Source organism: Grus americana, chromosome 2 (genome assembly GCF_028858705.1).
Source record: "Grus americana isolate bGruAme1 chromosome 2, bGruAme1.mat, whole genome shotgun sequence".
Classification (NCBI taxonomy): domain Eukaryota; kingdom Metazoa; phylum Chordata; class Aves; order Gruiformes; family Gruidae; genus Grus; species Grus americana.
In genome coordinates this window covers 118,101,554-118,125,647 of record NC_072853.1, presented here as the reverse complement: position 1 = coordinate 118,125,647, position 24,094 = coordinate 118,101,554, and the positions used below count along the sequence as shown (strand labels likewise).

Here is a 24,094-nt window from a genome sequence, read left to right as displayed (position 1 = left end):
AGGACAGACGCTCTTCCACATCAAGCACGCTGAGGTTGGGCGCAACTGAAATACAACGCTCAAAGTTTTAGAGGTTGCGCTTAACAGCAGAAGAATTTCAAAAGGCTTAGAGGCTGTGTTTGAATTAGCACTTCAGAGTTGATTTCCTCATGTGATGAGCAATTGTATTTATTTAAAGTTTTGCGATGAGAGAAAGTCATAATCTCTGCATCGTGGCCCTGGTAGCAGCACTGGGGTGCTTGAACGCGGCATTCACAGTCACCCAAGCACTGTGGACACTTCAGAAAGCACTCAGCTTGAACTTGAGTGCTAGCTCAAAGTTTAAGGCAATTTGTTACCTCCTTCATCCGGATGAAGTCCAGATAATGTTACGCCATTACTCCCCACAGTATTGTACTGACAGCATCAAAAAGGTTCAGGGAGGTTGAGACTATGATGCTTCTTCAGTGATTTGGACTGTTTCAGTGACTGTGACCAGCTGTACTGTCGACCTTAGCTGAGTTATGCTGGGTTTAAAATAACAAAGCCTACGGTGCAATGTATTTTCCGTTGTACTGGGAGCTTAGAGTTGAACTCCAAAATATTTTTTCAAAGTCCTTAATAGAGCATTCAGGAGATTTTTATTTGGAGATTTTTATTTATAACCAGTATTTTATGTATATTGCACCCCTGTGTTCCAATATTTTGGTGCAAATACGTAAAGTTTATTTGTGAGTCCACTAGTAAAAATACTTTTTTTTTAGTCAAAATCCAGTCAGGAAAAACTGAAAGTTACAGTGTTTAGGAAAAACACAGCCTTGGCAAACTATTAAACCAAACTTTCCACGCATATTTAGAGATAGTAGTATCCAGGGCTGATCAATATATAACAGCGTATATAAAATCAGGGAGGAGTACTTTATTTAGATTCAAATGTGATAAGTTCTTTCCAGAGAGATGACTTAGAAAAGTACGCATTTGTGCAAGTTACTAAAGCCTCGACTATTTATGTGTACTTTTTTTTCAAGCTGTTACATTATTGACATGAGAGCCTAATACTGTCAGCATAAATGAGGATTTTAGTCATATCTTAAAATGACTCAGGGAAGAGGACAGAATGGGAGGTGAGCATAAGACAAAACCCATAATTATTAATTTACTCATTTCTGTTGTTCTGGTAGGTGACAGTTCTGTCTGTAACACTGGAATTTCTTGGTCAATACACAGAAGGCATTTTGTGTGTTATGTGGTCCACTCTCGTACAAAACTCAGCAGGCCTAGCAGGTGTCCATCCATAATTCAGGTGGTAGGACTGAGAGAAACAGAGGAAAGGAGTTGCTGCTGCTTCGAGCCCACCAACAGCTGAGAGGTTGTGCTCATTCCTGGCCATGGGAAGGACAGAGACTGCAGCTCACCACACTTGCAAGCGAGAAGAGCTGTTTAAGAGGAACATCTCCTACTTCTGTTTTGTCAATTTAGCAATTTGCAGTGGCTAGCTTATATTTTTCCCTGGTACCTAGGGAGTCTTTTTCTGCTACAGGTATAATGCCTTTCAATACTGTCACTAGACCAGAGCACCGCATCTTCCCTCCTAGAGTGCTTCATTGTCTGCAGAGGCATTGTCGAGAGCTCCATGTGTGTTAGTATGTTTAACATTCAGGGAGCAAGTGGGTTTGTGTATATATAATTTTGTGTTTCTTTCAAACCCCATGTCTTGTTTCTGTTGCTCCCTTGTAAATACATACATAATAAAACAGAAGGAACAGATTCTTTTCAAGACTGAAATCCTTGTCTCAGACGTATAGCTTCACGCTGCTGGAAGTCAGGCTATACTGCAGTGTCTACTGTGTTTTTAACATGCAGCAAAATACATGCTGCAAATTTGTCACTCTTTGGGCTCAGAATCTTTGCATCTTATTAGGGTAACGTTACAAAAGAAGCTCCGTAGGGAGGAGACTTAGATTGCTGGATGCTGTGATCGACTATCAAAGTGATGGATGCTGTCAGAAACAGATGAAGAGAAGACAGTTTAAAGAAAAGGAAAAAGGAGCTTTGTTTCCTGCAATGAATAGATTTTCTTTCCCTATGTAACACCATTCTTTAGCTCTTTTTTCTCCTCTTGCAGAGTGGCTACTTCCAATCTTTTTCTCTCTTTTGATCATAACATCGTGTCCTTTAAAGATCTTTGCTTCCTTTCACACTACATAGTCACTGACTGTGCAAGCCTCTAATGGCATCCACAGATGCTGTCAGTATCTCTCTGCTCTGATTATACCTCTCAGCTCCTTCTCAGGTGTTGGCAATCCACGCTTTCTTTTCCATATCTGCAGTTTCCTTTGTTTCCTCTCCTCTGCTTTATCCTTCTCCTTCCACAGAGAAGCTTCTTGCTTGCTTTGGGAAAGGACCATTTAGGTGGCTATGCTGTTTCAACTCTCCATTTCGCCTGCTTCACCAGTCTGTTTTACCCTTTAAAGGATTCCTTTTGACACATTCTCTGACTTAACCCCTCTGACAATTCAAGAGCATTTACGGTTCATTCTTACTCCTTTAAATGACATTGCAATCTTTGCCCTTCTGTCAGGGCCATGGGTCATAACTTACAAATGTCTTCCCTGTTACCGCCTGATCTCTCCTTTTCATTTCATATTTCAAGATTTCTTCATGAAAGGTCTTTTTTTTTTTTTTTTTTCATCTTTAAAAGCACTGCTGGACCTTTTCTCTTTCAGTTCTGTCATCCTTCACTGAGCCACGGCTTCTCTTGAGCATCTGGCACAGGTTTCAGGAGCCTGTTATCCTGCTCACCCAGTCTGACTCCCCCAGTCTCCTGAAGTACTTCTGGAGCCTTGAGACTCCCAAATCTGGGCAGTCCCAGCCATTGTCACCCAGTGTGCTCACAGCAAGAAGCAGGAAATCAGTTAGTGGACAGAACTGCCCCGTGCTTCTCTTCCACTCACTCTAATCATCACCTTTCTCACTGTGTGAGGCATGCCCAGTATAATACGGCAACTTCATCCAGAAAGTCTTGATGCTTTAGAGAGAGAAGGCAAGGTTTCTTTAGCCAGTGCTTCTTATATATTTATCACCATGATTAATAAGAGGGAGGAACCGAAAGGTTGAGGAGTAGATAGAACAAGTAGAGATGCTTGTGGTATACAAATCAGAAGTTCATTATTTCACTGTTGCTCTCAGGCACCTCCAGATCTCCCTTTTTATCTCAGATATTCATACTTTAGTTACCTACTTTAAACGTTATCACTTCATTGCTAAAATTCCTTTTTTCTCATGGAAACATCTGTAATTCCTTTGATTTATGAATTTATGATGAAGTGAAAAAAGAGCTGAGGTCATGGAAAACATTTTCCCTACAAAGAAATACCATTTCTTTTTTGTTTGTAAGACAATGACTTGGGTAAACTTTTTTTTTTTAAACAACCATTGCTCTTGCAAGGTTACTTCCCCCAGTTCAAATATCTGAAGGACAAAGAGTTCAGCAGCTAGTAGAACTTTGGACAGAATTTGTCCTGTATATAAGAGATTTTCAAAGACATCTTAAATGTTTCTTCCTTGATAACTTCCAGTGCTGCCTCCTCTAATTATATAGGGCACAGCTCTCAAAAGTACAGCACTATGTTATTGGAATGCATAAATAAATTAGTAACGAGGGTGGGTTTGGTTTTTTCCTTTCCATACAAACTACAGTGTGTCAGGAGTAGTTGTGTACATTTGACTGCTATTGCGTGGCACTAAAATGTACGTGAATATTCTCTACCTCCAGAGTTCAATTTTAGTATGAATTGATTCATCATTGAATGACTTCAAATAGTCATAGCATCTGAATCATCATATAGCCATGGTAACCTTCCACCCATTCCTTGGAAAGTCATACTGCCAAAACAAATATCTTCTGTCTGCCTTGCCTGTAAAAAAAAAAAAAAAAAAAAAAAAAAAAAGAGATGGCTGATGCTGTAATGAGGCATTGAGGGTGAGGAGCACTTTGCTGTTGTAGCAGATCAGTTAAAGCAAGGTTGTATGATTTCATACAGAAAACAGTACGTTCTTAAAAGTGTTCAGCGAAGGTAGGGTGTTTTGTTTCAGGTCAACCGTTTGTAAATCCTGATGGGACGCCGGCAATATACAATCCTCCCAGTGGCCAGCAGACGATGAGGAGCCAGATGGTGGGACAGTCTCAGCAGCAGCCTTCATCCCAGCAGCCTCAGCAGGTTCAACAGCCACAGCAGCAAATGGCAAGTCACCTTGTCACACAGGTAGGTGTGGTGGCCATTGGAAAGAGAGAAGAAGCTCTCAGGGATACGAAGGATGACCTGAAGGGTAGGAGGGAAGGATGCAGCTAGACAAACTAGCAGGATGTTCTTTTCTTTTGGAACAAATGTGGCACATGATCTGTATTTTCAGATGGAGAAACAGATGGAGAAGGAAGATTCCTTTTTTAATTCCATCTAAAGGATGGTTTCATTTTGAAAAGGACTGTTAGGCGAGTTGGTGTATGTCTACAGAAATTTGTTTGGCAGAAATCTCCCATAAGTGAAGGCTGAATCATTCATTCTCAAACTAGTGCAGTCTGTAATTCTCTCCAAAGAGCCCTGTCCCTTTCAACAGCAGTGGGGTTCAGTCAAAGAATCAAGTACAATGCAGGGCTCTACAAACTCTTCCATGCCCCATTATATCAGTCCCGACCTATGGGTAGCCCAATCACCCGTGCCCCAGATCATGGGTCTTCTGCCTGCACCCCATGTTCTGGCCATGACCCCGCTCTGAGCTAGAAGCTCTGCAGCTACAGCAGGAGAGGGGAAGAGCAGCGTAGTTTGGGCACAGCACCACGATATGTCGGCTCTCTGGCCCCTGGGCTGGCCACAGCATGTGGCCAAGCATGGGCGGCAGGGTTTGGGTCTGGCTCAAACTTAATTTTGTGGATTGTGTGCCTGGTCTCCCAGAGTGCAGCAGGCAGAGGGAACTACTCAAGCGAGAATCCTACATCCTGCTTACTCGCAAAGCAGCCAAGATCTACTGTGGCTCTTGTGTGGCTTTATAATTTGGCATAGTTTCATCCCAGGTTACCCAGAAATACAATGTTTAAATTCAGTGAAGTTGCTTTGATTTCACTGGGTTTAGACTTAAGTGTTTGTGGCTGTTATTTCTTGATTTCGTCTTAGCAGTTTTAGAAGACAGAGGTAGTACCAAACCTGTGTAAGACTCAATTTAAATGAGACATTAAACCGAAAGGAATAGTAAAGCTGTTCCAAGGTAATAGCGCCGTAGAAAATTGTTCTTTTCACTTAGATAAACATCTGCTCCAAGGTGACCGGCCTGTCTATTGATAATTCGCAGCCTGTTCTTTGTCAATTTTTTTTTTAGCTATTGTGTTCTGCCAAAGCAGCTTTACAATCACGATTCCTTTGCCTATAACACACTTGGAGTTAATCAGTCATTATCAGCAAAATTCAAATATACACTTACACTGTACTGCTCTACCATTTTATCTCTGTAAATTAAATGTAGAATCATAATTTGGCTTTGCCTCAGATCAGTAATAAGAAGGTGTAGTTATGGCTTTATTTAATCTAACAGCCATCAAGTATATGAAAATAGGCAGAAAAATCTGTAATAAAGAATTGTTTGGTATAAGGCTAAAATGAAGACTAAAATCACAGTACCTGACCTCTTGTACTTGGGCTGGCAATGAATCACCTGCTTTTTCAGAGCTGTGTTTGAGACCTTTGTTCTCAGTAACAGAGGTGGTGGTGGTGGTGGTGATCTCTAAGTAGGTTGTATTTATTGTCTTTCACTGTGTTTATTTTGCAGCCTGTTCAGGCAATGCAGCCATCTTCTCAGTCAGTCCAATATCCAGCAGTTTCTTACCCTCCCCAGCATCTCCTGCCAGTCTCTCCAACGCAGCAGTTTTCTGTGGTACTAAAGATATCTTTTTATTTTATTTTTTTTTTCCCCCCCTTTCCTTGAAGTTGGGTTTGTAAGCATGAGTATGCCCAAGAGCCTCTGGGGAGCACTGTGAGAGGTGTCCCACATGAGAGTGCCACCTAAATCCTAAATCCACGTTTGCCTTAACACTTTTGGTACTGACAAGCATTTTGTAAGAGCATTCCCACTGATTCTGGTTATCTAACCTGGAGGATGATGTTAGAAGCAGGGCTCTCTACCTGGTTAGCAGAGCCTCCAGAAAAACGTTTTGTTGTGCCTGTGATAGGAGCTTAAATTGCTAGCTTGGGCATGTGAGATTTGGGTTATCCCCCTGTTAAGTCCACGAACGCTGGAGAAGAGACCTCTTGAAATCATTATTTTTTATTTCATATTATTTTCTCAGTATACTAAATCCACTACCTGGATTTATTCCCTGATGATACCAGAGAACTTGGAAAACAGAGTAGCAGTGAACCAACTACAGAAGGTGCTGTGCATCATGACAAAGCACCGATGGACATGTATAATAAAAATAAATAGAGTGCTCTCCTGGAGTCTGAATCTGGCTTGGTGCTTACAAGGCTAAGATTATACTGTTGTAAAATGAAGCTGACATTTTAAGAGGCACTACAAGATTTTTTTCTGTTATTTTCTCTCTTGCTCTGGTAATCTTGTTTATGACTGATTTTTTTTTTTTTTTTTCCCCCAAGGTAGAGATGTCACGTAGTTATAGTAAGAGATGGAAACAAAACTGAATGGATCCTTGCAGCTAAAATAATGTTATTAATGCCTGGTAGATGAGCGGTACCATTTAAAGGACAATAAAAAATGTTCTGTGCTGAACAGAAGTTGTGTATATCAGTGCTAATTCTCTTGAAAAGTGTCTTGCAGGCTGTTCTAGTCATGGGAAGGTTGATATTTTTAGTGGCTAATTTAATAGTGAAATTTCACCTGAATTAATGTCCTCAATGTACATTATATTATACACACAATGTATAAATTATAGGATTTTGAAGGTCTTGGTCTCTGTTGTGCAAATCCAGAGACATTCCAGGCTCAATGAAGTTTCTCGTAGAAACCGTTAGCAGTCATTCGCCACCCAGGTAACAAATATCCTAGCTTTTTAAAGTAACAACTTCAGACAGACAACTTATGTGCCTGAATATGCATATAGGATAATGGTAAAGTTAATAGCGTTACCTTCTCACACCGCCTGAAGATCTGCCAGGAGTGTTTAAAATGTTGGCCCATGGTATCTGCTCTCAGAGTGCGAGGGTGAGTCTCTGTGCAGTCTCTGGCAGTGCTTTCCACAAACAAACATTTTCCGCTCCCCCCCCCCCCCCCCCGCCCGTTTTGAGGTTTCCTGCCAATAAATACATTGTGCAGGGTGGTTTTGGAGAACGAACACCACAGGGATGTGAACAAAATCGAAGAGGCTCCTTTTAAAAAAAAGGATGTTCTAAGTGAAAAGCATTTTTATAGTGCTTTATTCCCTATCCGTGAGGGGGTATACGGAAGGGACCTTAATCTGCACACTAGCGCCCAATGGAGTTTTATGCTGGATTTATTGCCATGTAGAGTACATTTTAATGTTGAGTATTTAATAGTCTTGTGATATGGGCACAAATGAAGATGCATAGGACCACATTTGTAAATCTTCGACCTTCACAGAATAAACTTGAGAGCGTTGATTAGTATGGATCTTTTTGCAAGACTGAACAGATACTGTCTAGAGTCCTTGTATCATTACCAGCATGTAATGAGACTTAGGTCCATTGACTTTATTTGGTACATTCATCCTACCATAGATTTATTTTTTTCCCCCCTCTAGTCAAATAAAGTACTTGTTTCTTTCCAACACTGAATAAAAAGCCTTGAAATAGCAACTGAAGGCTTAGCTTTTTTTACCTTCTCTATGTTTACAAACTTGGATTTTCAAAACAGTCCAAAAAGGAAAAGGTCGGCACCTGGATCCTACTGAATTCCTCTTGGGATCATTTTGAAACAGGTGAAATTACCAGCATGTGTTTGGCTGAGGAATTCTGTGTTTGGGGGAAGAGGTATTCATGACATTATTTTCATGCCCTTTATATTTAAAATGTCTTCTTTTGAACACTCTAAAGTTCACTTGTCATTTTGGAATTAAAAGGGGGGGGGAGGCAGGGTAAAAACCAAAATAATTGGCTTTTGCGCCAAGCGATGCCATTCACCTTGCCGTCTGGAAGTCTTTGTCAAAGCATTTATAGTGATTTTCATTTTAATTGCCTCCATTTTTGTAGATATCCATGCAAAGTTTGGCATGTATTTGAGCTGAGCGATTCCCTTTCCCCTCATGCTCTGTTTGAACCTATTTTGTTTCGCCAATTTGCGTGTCTGCCGCAGACATCACGTCTACATCATTTTCTACTGCCTTTTGCCCTGCAGCGAGATGACATGACAACACAGTTTAACCAGATGAGCTTAAGTCGTCAATCATCAGGAGACAACCCCGAATCGCCTTCCGGCCCTGTCTACCCGTCGCCTATCTTGCAGCAGCCTGCCCAGCAGACGGGTTACATTATGGCTTCCCCAAGTCAGCAGCTTCCCCCAGGAGGCTTTACAGGTTCAGGTCCACCAGTATCCCAGCAAGTGCTGCAGCCACCGCCCCAGGGCTTTGTGCAACAACCACCGCCACCTGCTCAGGTAGGCAAAACCTTCGCTTCCCTCTGCCGCCAGTTTGGCGTTGGTGTTCGTTACAACGAAAAGAGAATACAAAAAAAAATTACTTGGGTTCTAGGTTGTTTGGTTTTCCTTCCAGTAAAAGCTTAGCGGATTCTTAGGCAGCAGGAAACTTGCAAAGCCTCTGTCGTTTCCTGGGTTTCAGCAATTCCTTCCCTATCCTCAAACCATTTTCTGAACATATGTTGGTACTCCAGGACACATCTGCACATGAATATGAAGGAGGAGGGTGAGTAAATATCCATAGTCCTTTTTCCCTATATATATACCAAAAGAACAACGTGCACATCAGCCCAGGTAGTCGTTAATCATATTTAATTGACTTGAACATGTGAGGTGTCACAGATCAGTAATTTTAACTGTCTTCCTGAAGACTGATTATGTTTTACTGTTCACTACCAAACATCTCTACTTGTCTCCTGGGTACCTTTACAGAATATTGAAAGTGATTACTGTCAAGAAGTAAAATGCACAGATGACTTTCTGGCCCATTTTCAAGGCATACGCTTTAAAAAGCCAAATTTCTTTATCCAATTATAGATAACTTCATTTAAACTCCACTTTAAAATGGTATTAATAGTATTTCTCCTGTTTTCATTTTATCCTTTGGAATAAAATGTTTTAAAAATAAAGTAAAAAAACCCCACCAAATTCACCATTTCTTTTAATGCAAAAGCAGCGTAAACCCTGCTGGTTTTTTCGTTTGCCACTTCTTACTGAAAATCTCTGGTTGTGTGTGTTACTGGGATTCTGTGTTGCCACAGTAATGAAGAATTTATACTGTTATAATGTTTTAAGTGGGCTAGAGATCTAGTTAATTAATTAGATCACTAATTAACAATAAAAGAAATCTGAAGACTACTGGATGCTCACGTCCTGTAGAGGACTGTGACATCCATAGTTTCTGTAGTTAGAAACTATGAAGCCATTTTTTCTGAGAGAAGGCTTGCAAAAAATAATTTTTAAGGAGCTGAAGGTCAATATAATGTGATTTATTTTTTTTTTTTAAATTGAAAGTAATGTTAGAAAAGGTTTCACTGTTTGCCAAATGTAGCATTTTTTTTAAAATTTTGGAGGAAAAAATGACCTGAAGTGTCTGTCTCCCCATCTAGCCTGTTTCTCCTACATGAGTAAGTAGAGGCTGTCCAGGCTCCTCTCCTCATGTACAACCCCCCGGTGCCCTCAGCGTTTTCAACCATCGTTTAATCAAACCTCACGACACTTGTAGTGAACCAGATAAATGCGAGCACCTCCATTTTACAAGCTGTCACCGCAGCATCGAAGCGATGCTTTTCCCAGCCCTGCCTGCCGGCATTTGCTGTGGGAGCTGAGGGGGGCTGCGGCATCGTGCTGCCTGCTGTCGTGGGGGGACCCCATGCTGCCTCCTCTCCCCTCCTCGAGTGAGACCGGGTTTTCAGCCCGCCCTGGGGTCTCTGTTAGACCCCTCCCTTGGTTGACTTTGCAGAGGCTGCTTCTGCGGGGTTGCCCACGGCTCCTGCCTGCACGTGGCTGAGCCTTCATCACCTGGGGCACGGGAGCGTTGGATTTCACCCTCCCGTGTGCAGCAGGGTGCAGGGGTTTCACTCAGTCTGGCGCAGTGTTATTTTGTGAGGCTCTTTTCCCTCGTTAATACTTCCACTGGGGCTACTGGAGAGGCAGGTGAACTTCTTCAGAGGAGAAGTGATAAGGAGGTGCCTTTTCACCTATAGGCTGCTGTAGGACCAGTACCGTACTGGTGTGTCTAATGGTCACTGTGTCTCTGTCTGTACCCCAAATACAGTACGTACAGGTGCTTTCCTCCTACGTTGTAACAAAGTGGAAAGTTGCCGAGGGCAGAAAAATATCTTTTGGGTTTGCAGCAACTTCAGTTATTTCACTGGGGAATGGTTTGTCCTCAGGGGGTGTAGAAAGGTGAGAAATTCAGTGCTGTCAGCTTCCTCTGCGTCCCCTGCACCACGCACACCATTCACCCCCAGCTTGTTGCTGTTCCAAAAACCCCTGGTCAGATACTTCTGTGGAAGGAGGTGTGAGGGGGTCGGTCCCTGCTGCCCGTGTGCCTGTGCCGTGAGGGAGAGGCGGCAGCAGCTCTCTGCAGCCGTGTGTGCAGATGGGAACTTCTGATCAACGTTTCAAGTTTTAATTCAGTCTCTTGAGCCCTAGAATGTGGCATGGTGGTTTGGACACTGCTTGTAGCACATATACGGCAAATAGAGGATCCCTTTTCTAAAAAGACGAGTGAAGCCTTGGGCAATAGTAGTTCCTCTGCCCTAACAGTTCAGCTCTCTGCGCAGGGCAGATAGAGCCTGACTCCCTGTCCTGCCCTTGGCAAAACTTCACTGTGGCACTGGCTATTTGCAATCTGAATCACCTGTTACTCTTCTGGGCTTAGATGCAATGGTAAAGCTGCTCTCGGATTCCAAAGAAGGTGGTCTGAGGCAGGCTTGAAAAAAAGAAAAGAAAAAAAAAGGCAATAAAAATGGTAATGCATGCAAAACATTATGTGATGCATCAATCAATGCAATGCAATCAATGTGAAAGCACTTCTATTTCTTAAATGTTGCTATTGAATTTATACCAGTAAAAAAGAAGCTTGACTCTAATGGCTAATTAGTTCCTGTAAATGCATTGCTGATAAGGTTCTAGTAGGTTGGCTGTGATGCCCTGTATGCTGTTGGAAATTGGCAGTGAAAACTTGGGTGGAGGTCCTGTGAGTATAATCATTTCCTTTGAGAGCTGAAAGGAGGAGAAAGAAATGCCCTCTGAGCCTACAAACCCAACGGTACTGCATTTAAATTGTTAGCTTATGTATTAAAGTTCAATTAAACATGGCTCTACAGCTGCTCTCCATGATTCTCTCCCCCAGTCTGTATCACAGCAGAGGCAGATGTGAGTTTGAAATGACATGCCTAAGAAGTGGTGAGAGGACCCCTTGAATTTCTTTTGCTGCTTCTTTCATCACTGCTATTCCCCAGCTTTACAACAGAGCCATGATTTAATAACCTGAAAATAATGATCTGTCTTCGTTCAGCCAATTGTGAAAAAACACCACCACCAAACCCCCCAAAAAAACCCAAAACAAACAAAAAACCAAACCCAACAAAAAAAATCCCATGAACAATTACTCAGGGTTTGCTGAAAGGGACTTTTACGAGTGAATTCCTGTTTGCTTTCTGTATCACAAATAACAAACATACATCTTTACTTTCTCCATTTTCTTCTGTTTTCAATTTTCTTGTCTTTCTGATGGTTCTTCCATAGCACTTATGGACGCAGGCACTTCAACAAGGGCGCACATTCGGCTTTTGCAGCTCACTCTCTTTGGTGCTTGTCATTGCTCTGCCTCTGCAAATGAAGAAAATGGGAAAACTGCGAGTACTATGCCAATGGGAAAGCATACGCTCCCTTTAAAGATATTTTCACTTCTGACTTATTCTTTGTGGAAGCTGTACTGTCAAAATGATGTCCAAAAATGAGATGGCATGAGTTCTTGGAAGGGCTTGGAGAAGTAATACACATGTTGAGGGAATTTTTTCACCTGAATTAATTTTGTCTCATCATTACTTTTAGCTGTCTCTTTGCAGAGGCCCCCTCCTAGAGAGTCCATAGCTACCATAAGACAAAAATCTTTATGCATAGCATGTCTCTTCTAGGAAACCTTTTATGAAAAAGGCTGAGGAGTCACTGCACATGAGTAGGTCTTTCCTTGGTGATCTCAGAAAGTGGTATTGAAGGACATGCCAGTAGTTGTACTCAGGCCATTAGTTTTTGTTGCTGTTATTGTAATTATTATGGAGGATGGGGGGTAGAGGGGAGAGAAAAATCCTTGAAGAATGACTGATCCCAGTCAGTTAGATACTGGGAAGAAACAGTACCTCTCTAGGTCCATACATCATTCCGGTTTCTGTTGTCTTCACTCCCATTTATGCAACTCTAGCTGCCATTAGCAATAGCATCAGCATCACTAATCATCTGGATGAAGGTGTTAATCCAAACCTAAGTGGTAGTCAGCGATGTTAGGAGAAGGTGGAATACCTGTCTGATGGCAGAACCGAGCTGTAAGTCAGTAAGGACATAGGCTAGGAAAGCAATATCGGTCTGAAGGATATGTGTAATCTTCGTCCTATCATGAGGAAATAAACAACATACCTGTGAACTTCAGGGATGCTGTTAGAGAGCAGTCCAAGGGAGACCCAGCCTGGTAATGGGTTTCAAACTGTTTATGTAGACAGAACAAAGCAGAAAGCCAAAGCTGCAGTGAGTCTCTACCCATCATCTAGCGACGAAGCACATCAGAAGGAACAAAAAATAATGCCCGTTTGTGCCATTTCATGAGTGTCTCTGAAGTGATGTGCCCAGTCCCATTACAGTTTAAGTTAAAAAAAAAGCTATATATGAGAGAAAAAATAGATATGTGTTGGAATGGTCAGCCTACAAACAAGGAGGGTATTCACCTTCAAAATAAGAGTATCCATGGGGATAAGGATCATCTGTCAACTATTTTAATGGTAATTATTGAAGAGGGATGATTTTTCACAGTGCCAACAATTAAGGTCAAGAAACAATGCTTCTAGTCTAAAAGAAGGTGCTTTTTTTTTTTTTTTTTTTTTTTTAGAATAACCATATAGCTGTGTTGGCATGTTTGTTAGTGGAGCTGAAACCTTCCAATTCTATAAATGAAATATGTTATACGAGCAGAAAGTCCAAGGTTAGATGGTGTGTTCACATGGGAAAGCAATTCAAATATAATTTGGCATGTCAGTAAGCTGCTACAGAAATGTAATGGTTTTTGTTGAAGAGCACATAAGCAGAGGTGTTAGTAACACTGATGTAATGAGAAACTAAAAAATTCAAGAGGGTCAGAGTAGACAATGAAAATGATACTTGTTATCTCTGATCCCTCTAATTCCACTGTTCACTAAAGTAATATCAGAAAGGACGAATAACATGTTTCAACTACTGACGCAGAGATGTACTCAAATGAAAATGGATCGTTCCAGACACTTCAGCCGCCAAAGACCTATTTTATCCATGTCTATATCTTACACCAAGCCCTTCTTCTAAGGTCTGATATCTTTAAAACCAAAACACACTCCCCAAAAAAACCCCACCAACCAACCAGCAAAAAAACCTACCTCTTCTTTGCAAGTCATGTGTGCATGATTACTAGCAAATTCATCCATTAATCTTCCTAAATGAAATGATTTTCTTACCCAATACTCCTACTACTAACATTTTTCAAGCTGATAGATTGCAGTCTGATAAGCTTCTAAATGGAGTATATAACAAATGTATTCCCATGAATTGAGAAAATGAGAGAAAGGGAGAAAACCCTTTGACTAACTCTGAGGTGTTATCTGTGTGATAAAAATAAATAAGTGTTTCCAAATTACTCTGAATGCTTCACTATATGGTTTGTTGCTAAGCATGTTCAACTATAAACCTCACTTCAAAACCTATACTCATTAGGCTGTGTTTTAAAGTTAAAACCTACGGACTCTTTCCACAAGAGATAATTCACATTGTTCTCATATGCTGCTGTATTTTCAAATATCTAGGGGCTTGTCTGCACAAGGAAAATGAGGAAGTTGAGGATAAATCAAATAAATTTAAATCCTTTAAGTGAGATTAAGCTGCAGCCAGGAGAAGTTGAGAGTATTTCCAGAGGGGTTTAATATTCTTTAGTTTGTGGAGTATGGTGACGCGCGGAAAACAGACTCCACAACCTGTGAAGTTGTAAAGTAGGTATGTTTATTCAGCGCTGGGCAGCACGGGGGGTCGTCCCACCAAAATCGTGCGCGCCTTGCAGCACTTCCCTTTGAGTTTTATATGATAGAATGTTACATATTCAAAAAGCACCTATACATATTCATGATCTTTCCGCGGAAAGGTGGTCTTATTACAATGAGTTCATTTCCATTGTCTCCGCCTTTAACTCCTCTCAGCTGCACACGCGCACTGCCTCTTGGTGGTCGTGGGCCGGGGTCTCAGGGATGAAGGCCGTATGTCTTCCTCACTGTGCACTTTTCACCTTCACCACAAAACTTACTCAGACCGGTTCCTAATTAGCAGAGAATCCTCCGTGTTCAATCCCTTCTGATTTACTACCTCCTTATCTTGTGATTGGTTACAAAAATGCAAGCAGAGCGAAGGGTCATCTTGACCCTTCCTTACGCTAGTTCTTGTTAAAACATCTTACGTAAGGGTTAAGATTACTAGATATGTGGCTTAAGCTAGTTAATGATCCTGCTATTTCCTTTAAGTGTTAGTTCTCTCTATCAATCCCCCCTTTTTCAAAAAGGTTAGTAAATTCTTTTACTACAGCTAATACAATGACTCTTTATCTAATACTTTCTCAAAATATTTATTTGATTCTAACCTTTGCCTTAGTTGATATTTCTTCCATTCGCTGTAAGAATTCCCCGTGTTTTGACAACACCCTAAAGCACATCGAACTACTACACACAGAGCTATAAGCAGAATCATAACCGTAATTGTCGTAACAAACAATTGTTTCAACCATGTCAAATTCGGTAACCAGGATGTTAATCTTTCCACTAAGTCACTAAACCCCCAACCATGGGATAAACCACCTTGCAAAGCTATGAAAGCTGGTTGGTCTTTTTACTAAAGGGTTCCGTTTTCCCCGGGTTGGATGGGCCACGGGTTTCATATAAGTTCGTAATAGACCAAGTGTGCCTGAACTAGTTAAGTTTTGTACAATAGTAATGTTAGGAACTATAGTCCCTATAGCGCATTGACCTTTCCACCCTAAGGGCAATACTTTGTACCCCCACTTCCCACAGATCCAGTACCATCCCTGACCCACAGGGGTGGGCCAGCCTTTGGGAGTACTGCTGACGTGTCTTCGAGTCTGGTTGCTATTCCACATATTTGCACCTCCATACTTGATATAACTCGTGCAATTAGGGTAAGCCCCAACAAAACTTGTACTTCCACATTTTTTATCTGTGCTATTCCCTCCCATATTCTTTGTGGTGTTTTCCAGGTAGCACCTCTGGACACAAGGTACTTCTGTGGTCTCGTTCCAGAGTGTGCTTAAATCTATCTGCCACTCAAGATTCCTTTTTGGTATCTCTGTGTATTCGGTGAGGGGCATATTACTAAAGGCCTTGACTATCTGCGAAGAGTTGGGAAAACTGGTGGCGACCACCGGGTGGCCCTGTCCTATGTTTGTGGGCAATTGTGAGCAAATCCAGCAATCAGACCAGTTCATGGCATTAGCAATTTTGTCATGTAGCTGCAAAAAGGCATTATTCTCCCATGCCTCAAGTTCCCCTATTAGGCTTACAATCAGCGTCGTGACAAGGTAAGCTTTCCTTGCTGTACTTGCGTGACTCTCCATGGAGATTTAGGTGCCTTCTTCACACGGGAGTGGTGAATCCAGGCATTCTGTTCCTTAATCTTTATTGCTGTGAAGGATGTGAGGAGTACCTGGAACGGTCCTTCCCATTGTGGTTCCAGGGTCTTTTCTGTAAGAGACTTCACATATACATAATCTCCAGGTTGTATGTTATGTACAGGTCCATCCAAACCCCTGCTTCGAGTCCCAACCACATGTTTTTGAATTCTGCTGAGTTGTTTGCCTAATGCCACCATGTATGAAGTCATAATTTCCTCCCCGGCTTGTGTGGACATCCCTTTCTGTATTCCATAGGGTCGTCCATACAAAATTTCAAAAGGACTCAGTCCCTCTTTTGCTCTTGGCCTGGTTCGTATGCGCAAGAGAGCCAAAGGAAGAGACTGAGGCCAGGCCAAGTTAGTTTCCTGTCCCAATTTCACAATCTGCTGTTTGATTAAGTGGTTCATTTTTTCTACTTGGCCACTCGACTGAGGGCGATATGGGGTATGAAGCTGCCAATCTATACCCAAATGACAGCTAATTTGTTGTACTACTTTTGAGATGAAATGTGGTCCTCTGTCGGAAGATATGGTTGCCGGAACCCCAAAGCGTGGTATTATTTCTTGTATTAATGTTCTGGTTACCTCCCGAGCCTTGGCCGTCCTGGTAGGAAATGCCTCTGGCCAACCTGAAAAGGTATCAGTTAATACCAATAAATATCGATACCCCCCTTTTCTTGGGAGTTCTGAAAAATCAATCTGCCATTGTTGCCCAGGCCCGTTGCCTTTCCCAATTTGACCCATTTCTGGTTTAGGGGTATTCTTGGGATTAGTCTGGAGGCAAATATCGCACTGTTGAGTTACTTGTTTCACGGTGGTGTATAGATTCCTAGCTACAATCTCTCTAATCAGGTGTTTATATAGAGCTTCTGCCCCCCAATGCCTCTTCCTATGTTCTTCCCTTATCAGAGACCATGTTAGATAAGAGGGAATGATTAGTTTCCCTTGTGGGGTGAGAGCCCACCCCTCGTTATTATACGACCCTTCTAGGTCGATGATAAGCTTCTGATCTTCCTTAGTATATTTTGGCTTACCTTCTAGGGAGATTTGCCCATCAGGGACCAAGGCCCCCTCCGTATTTACCTCACCTTTAGCTGCTTGTTTTGCCTCTCTGTCCGCCAGCTCATTTCCTCTTTCCAATTCTGAGTTCACTTTCTGATGTGCCTTAATGTGCATGATCGCCACTTTCTCAGGGAGTTGGACTGCCTCCAACAGTTTCATGATCTCTTCTGCGTGCTTGATATTTTTGCCCTGTGAGTTCAATAATCCCCTCTCCTTCCAGATTGCTCCATGCGCATGTACGACTCCAAAGGCATATTTTGAGTCTGTATAGATATTTACAGCTTTGCCTTGGGCCAATTCCAAGGCACGGGTCAGAGCAATTATTTCCGCCTTCTGTGCAGAGGTACTCATGGGTAAAGGCCCTGACTCTATGATTTCTTGACTGGTGGTAATGGCATATCCGGCATGTCTTTTACCACTTAGGACGTAGCTGCTTCCATCCGTGAACCAGTTTTCCGTGTTCTCCATAGGACTGTCTCTCAGGTCTGAACGGCTGGAATATGTTGTTTCGATGGTCTCCAGGCAGTCATGATGCACTGGTTCCCCTGTGTTTCCACTGAGGAAAGAGGCTGGATTGACAATGTTAGTGACTATGATCTCCACATCATCCTGTTCTACCATTATAGCCTGGTATTTCAAGAATCTTTGTGGGGAAAGCCAGTGTCCACCTTTCGCTTCCAGTACTACAGATACTGTATGGGACACCAACACAGTCATTTTCTGGCCCAGGGTGAATTTTCGGGCTTCCTGGATGTTTAGTACTACAGCCGCGACTGCTCGCAGGCATCCAGGCCAACCTTTTGCAGTTGCATCCAATTGTTTAGAAAAGTAGGCAACTGCTCGTCGATACGGGCCCAGATCTTGTGCTAGTATTCCTAGGGCAATCCCCTGCTTCTCATGGGAAAAAAGGAAAAACGGTTTACTCACATCTGGGAGTCCCAAGGCTGGGGCCGACATGAGGGCCTTTTTTAGCAACTTGAAGGCCTGTATGGTCTCTTTATTCCATTTAAGGTGTTTTTGTTCAGTGGTTGTCAGTGCATACAGAGGTTTAACAAGCAGTCCATAGTTATAGATCCATAGTCGGCACCACCCAGTCATCCCCAGGAAGGTTCGTAACTCTTTCACTGTTTGTGGTCTCGGAGTTTGACATATTGTCTCTTTCCGGGTCTGTCCCAAAGTTCTTTGTCCAGCACTGATTTCATAGCCCAGATAAATCACCTTACGCTGCATCACTTGGGCCTTCTTCTTGGATACCCGATATCCCTGGAGCCCTAAAAAATTTAGCAGACTAACCGTCCAGGTCATACAAGCGTCCTCTGTTTTGGTTGCAATCAGGATATCGTCCACATATTGTAACAGTTTCCCTTCCTCAGGCGGGGCTTCCCAGGACTCAAGATCTTTTGCGAGTTGGTTACCAAATATAGTAGGACTGTTTTTGAACCCCTGTGGTAACACCGTCCAAGTAAGCTGAGTTTTACGCCCTCTTTTAGGATTTTCCCATTCAAATGCAAATATTTTCTGGCTGGATTTATGGAGAGGGAGGCAAAAGAAGGCATCCTTCAGGTCTAAAACAGTAAACCAGGTTAGTTCAGGTGTCAATACAGTCAGCAAGGTATATGGATTTGCCACTACCGGGTAGAGGTCTTCAGTTATTTTATTTATAGCCCGTAGGTCCTGAACCACCCGGTACGACCCATCGGGTTTACGGACAGGTAATATGGGAGTGTTAAAATCGGATTCACATTCCCTTAATAATCCTAGTTGTAAAAATTTTTCTATTACTGGTCGAATTCCCTCCCTGTCTTCCTTCCTCAGGGGGTACTGCTTGATTCTTACTGGCTGTCGTCCTTCTTTGAGTTTGACCTCCACAGGTGTAGCATTTTTTGCTTTTCCGGGCACATCAGTGGCCCAAACCCCGGGGTATACCTGGTTCGCAATTTCTTCGCTGATTTTTCCCTCTATAGGAACATTAGTTAGGGATAAGCTCATTATTTGGATATACTGTTGGTCATTCACCTCCAGAGTAATCTCTCCCTTTTCAAATTTAATTATCGCACCTAATTGTTCCAATAAATCTCTCCCCAACAGTGCTCTCGGGGAGTTGGGCATGTACAGAAATCTGTGGATGCCCCATTGTTTTCCCAATTTATATCTCAGAGGTTCACAAAAATATACCTTTTCACTTTGGCCAGTTGCCCCTTTCACCATGATATAGTCATTTCCCAGGGGCCTCAAAGCTTGGTTCAAGACCGAATACGTCGCCCCTGTGTCCACCAGAAATTCTACCTTCTTCTGCTTTTTCCCTAGCTTCATTATAACCAGTGGATCCGCTAGGGTGGATTCCCCAGGTCCCCGTCAGTCTTCCCTCAAATGAGCCATTATTCTTTCTTTCTGACTATTCCGCCCCTTCTCCTTATTTTTCCGCTTTTCCGGACAATCATCTTTCCAGTGTCCAAATCTTTTGCATAACGCACATTGATCTCTGCCTAATCGAGGCGGTCCTCGTCTGGGTTTTCTTTCCTCCTCCTCCCTGACGACCGCCACCACCCTTCTTTGTCCCCGTTTGTAATCTTCCTCTCTATTACTGAACACCCTCCACGCTTCATCCAGCAATACTTCCAGGTTCCTTCCTTCTGTGGGACGCAGCTTTTGGAGTTTGCGCCTAATATCTCCTGTAGACTGGCCCAAAAACAAAGAAACTAGTTGTTGCGTTCCTACCTCTGACCCAGGATCCAGCGGTGTGTTGCGGCGCATTACGTCCCTTAGTCGATCCAAGAATTCGGATGGTGACTCGGAAGGACCTTGTTTGATTGCATATAATGCCGACCAGTTTATAGTTTTGGGAATGGCCCTCTCCACTCCTTTTAAAATCCATCCCTGGTATGCCTTCAGTCTTTCCATATGCGTGGATCTGTTTGCATCCCATTTTGGATCTTGAAGGGGGAGATATTCTTTAACATCTCCTCCCGTAATTTTATAATGATCCTCAGCCAAATTCCCTGCAGTTTTTAAAATTAATTGCTTTTCCGTTTCAGTCATATATTCTAATAATAATTGTATGTCATTCCAGTCGGGGTTGTGTTGTTTTATAATAAACTGGAAATGTTTAGTTACATTTACCGGATCATTCCTGTAATCCTTAGCAACCCTTTTCCATGCTTCCAAATCAGTGGTGGAGAAAGGTACCTTAATTAACATCGTCCCACCGTCAGGCCCTACTGCTTCTCGGAGAGGTGCTTGTAAGACTGTTGGGGCAGACTTTTTCCTGATACGGGAGGATACAGGGCTTCCCGGGGGAGTGGAGGCTCCTTCCGAGTCCACATCCTGTTCCTGTGGTCGAGGGGGAGGCTTAAACAAATCAGTTAAATCTTGTTCTGATGCCAGGTGTATTTTATTTTTCCTAGTACATCTTTGCCCAATACTACATGCCGAGCAACACCGCCTCAGTTTACCTTTAAGTCCTTTGTTATTTTCCCGCTCTAGGGCAAGTACCATAGGGTCCTGTGGCGGCACCATTCCACAGTCCCTTTGCCACTCCGGATGGTTTCGGAGGGTGAAAAACATATCTGCATATGACACTTCATCCCATTTTCCTTCTCTCCTCAAAAACAGCATTAATTGCAACATAGTGTTGTAATCAATTGTTCCATTAAGTGGCCACCTGGCTCCATCTTCCAGCTTATAAAGCGGCCACCATTGATTGCAATATTTAATGAGGGTCTTCTTATTCTCTGTACCCCCAGTTCCAACAATATCCCTCCAGCGTGTCAATATGCAACCGAGGGGGCTTTTACTTAAGATATCCTTGTTCTGAGAGTTACCCATCTCTCTGTTTCTTTATCCTTATTTTCTAGGTCTTTTCTTGTTAGCTATTGTGCTTTGTTTTAATTTCCCAAAGTTCAAGCCCTAAACCACCAAAGGAGTGACTCTCTGTCCTACCACTTTGATCAGCCACACACCTTCCCCGATACTTAAGAGACTGACTAAACACTACGGCAGCCCAACCCAACTTACATATATATCATGGCATTTACAAATTTTACAAACAGTCCAGGCGCTTTGTCCGTCTCTGGCCGTGTTCCTCGCGGAATCACGGAACCGCAAATCAGGACTCCCACTCGCTTCACAGCAGCGCTGTGTCTCAAAACACACATACATACACACAACAAACTTTTAACATACAATCCTCACTCCAGTTATTATCCCTCCAGCAGCTGCAAATATTATTCAAGTAGAGAGGCCCGCTTACCCTTCTCCTGCTTCTTATACAGTCATTAGCAGGTCCGTCCTGGCTCCCAATATTGGGATGCAGCGGTAACCTCGGATTCACTCGATCTACTCCCAAGATCGCTAGCGGCCGCTCTATCGGTCAGCGAATCCCCCTTTTCCTTAATGTACAGGGTACCCTCCTCCCATACGGGGACTATGCCGTACGCCAGACGTCTCTGCGCGATTTACCAGCAGCCCCGGCCAAGCGCGGGCGTCCCCAGCGACTTACTGGCCCCCTTACTAAACATACCGTTTATCCGCAACTTCAGGAGGTCGTTGTCTACTCCCGTGGTGAGCGGCTGGAAGTGGAGGCTCCTCCGAGAAAAGTGCTCGGGGCGCGCCTAGGAGCGTCCGCTCCGCAGTCGATCCCGCAGCCGAGCAGAGTGTCTCCTGGCTGGCTCGCCAAAATGACGCGCGGAAAACAGACTCCACAACCTGTGAAGTTGTAAAGTAGGTATGTTTATTCAGCGCTGGGCAGCACGGGGGGTCGTCCCACCAAAATCGTGCGCGCCTTGCAGCACTTCCCTTTGAGTTTTATATGATAGAATGTTACATATTCAAAAAGCACCTATACATATTCATGATCTTTCCGCGGAAAGGTGGTCTTATTACAATGAGTTCATTTCCATTGTCTCCGCCTTTAACTCCTCTCAGCTGCACACGCGCACTGCCTCTTGGTGGTCGTGGGCCGGGGTCTCAGGGATGAAGGCCGTATGTCTTCCTCACTGTGCACTTTTCACCTTCACCACAAAACTTACTCAGACCGGTTCCTAATTAGCAGAGAATCCTCCGTGTTCAATCCCTTCTGATTTACTACCTCCTTATCTTGTGATTGGTTACAAAAATGCAAGCAGAGCGAAGGGTCATCTTGACCCTTCCTTACGCTAGTTCTTGTTAAAACATCTTACGTAAGGGTTAAGATTACTAGATATGTGGCTTAAGCTAGTTAATGATCCTGCTATTTCCTTTAAGTGTTAGTTCTCTCTATCAATGGTGATAAAATATAAAGCATATTTGAGAGGATGTCTGCTCCGTTCCCCTGCTCCAAGGCAGGATCAACTATTTGCATTGACTTGACTTAGGCTGAGTCATCTCACTTCTTTCAGTTGTAGAGGTTTCCAGAAGATGAGTTTATCATGCTAAACTTGCCTGATCCCTTGTTTACACTGCTATGATGTTTAAAGAGGGATTTTTGTACCTTAAATGTCTGGGTCAACTTTCCTATACCTTGTGGCTTTTCTTTGCAGAGAAACAAATTCATCATGTTTTTGTCCATTTTGCAGAGGCATTTTGCTTTTGTTACTTTAGTCTCTAACAAAACAAATGACTCGAGGGCAGGTGTCACTTGGTTTTGTCTGGAAGGACGATAGCTTACAACTTTTTCCAATCAAACATTCTTGTCTTTCTGGTATTAGTTTGAATCTGGCTGATGTTGTCAGGAGGAGGGAGAAGGGAAAAAAAAATTTGTCCATTGATTCAAGAGAAAATGAATAGACCTTGAAGAATGAATGGGTATTCAATCTCTTGATTGACAGATGATACTGACTGTCAGTCGGTCTGGAGGTTTCACTTCACCAACATGGCTGAGTCCCGTTTTGTTGATCCTGATAGTTTTCCCACCACAGTTAGCCTTTCAGTAGTCTTCTACTTGCCCAATTAGCCGTCCATACGCTTTTCTCGCCTAGTCTTTTGTGTCTATGCCTGTTCTTTTTCATTTGACATCATCTCTAGGAAAATTTCTGATCTCTCTTATGATTTCCTAGCAGTTTACAAAAGGATGCAGTTACCTTTACTCTGCTAATACTTCATGTGTTATCAAGCTGCATGAGCTGTTCCAGGAACATTTCCTCCATACAAATAAAAGCAGCCAAACAAGTTCTTATTTTCATATGAAAAAAAACCCCAAAAGTACTTGGTATGACTTTGTGCATATGTCTGAGTAGGATAAATGCTACACACAAACACAAATAATTATATGATTTATACATAAATGCTGACAGGTGTGGCAGAAGTTATGAGAGAAGCAACATTCTCCCAAGCCCGTGTCCCTCTGCAGTTTGTTGATACCATCCGCTACCAAAATCTGTCAGGTTCTTACAGCATCCGCTGCAGCTGAAAATGAAAAATTTTGAGTGCTTTGAACTTGCCAAGGGTCAGTTGAAAACTGTTTAGCTCAAATGTCTCACTGACGGTGGTATAGGATTTATAGGAAAAATCTTTAGCTCCAGTCACCCTCAAACTTCTGTGTTCACCTACGTGATAAGGTGATGTAGTACATGTTGCTCTATAATGACAATAATAATAGAAAAAAAGAAGCCCACCTGGCAGAACTTGCTGACTCAAGGCCTACCCTCAGCTCCTGCGAGAAAACAACTGTGATTGTTTTTTGAACTGTAATTGGATTCACACCAAATGTGAGAGAGGCTTTACAGGGAAACCTTCACGTAAGGAAGGATGTAGCTGTTAAACAAAAGCGTGAATTTAATAATAATTTCTTACAAGTGTTATGGGCACACACAATCCATCTTTCCCTTTATCTCACCTCTATATATTTTCACTCTGGGCTATTCTTTGCTTTGAATTGACCGTTTTCTCCAGAGTTCACTTGATGGTTCGACATGCTGCCTGTATGTATTATGTTGATATGGAAGGTGATGTTTGCATCTGGTTTTCTGCAGCATTTGGTATTTTACTATGATTTCTTTGGTATATA

The 24,094-nt window shown here is 42.6% G+C and overlaps 2 protein-coding genes across 19 annotated transcripts in view; one reads left to right on the top strand and one right to left on the bottom strand.

The window, feature by feature from the left end:
* ARPP21 (cAMP regulated phosphoprotein 21) overlaps positions 1-24,094 on the top strand; it is a 332,344-nt gene that overhangs the window by 268,587 nt on the left and 39,663 nt on the right. For all 18 annotated transcript variants that reach the window (XM_054814943.1, XM_054814937.1, XM_054814931.1 and 15 more), the window contains 3 exons: positions 4,075-4,244; positions 5,800-5,904; positions 8,338-8,595. In XM_054814943.1, the coding sequence (XP_054670918.1) occupies positions 4,075-4,244; positions 5,800-5,904; positions 8,338-8,595 (533 nt within the window). The remainder of the gene's footprint in view (positions 1-4,074; positions 4,245-5,799; positions 5,905-8,337; positions 8,596-24,094) is intronic.
* Positions 15,844-22,333, bottom strand: LOC129202340 (uncharacterized). The gene is given in 3 exon segments (XM_054814928.1): positions 15,844-16,131; positions 16,636-16,679; positions 17,139-22,333. Coding segments are annotated over 3 exon segments (4,032 nt in total). The 5' UTR covers positions 20,938-22,333; the 3' UTR covers positions 15,844-15,942.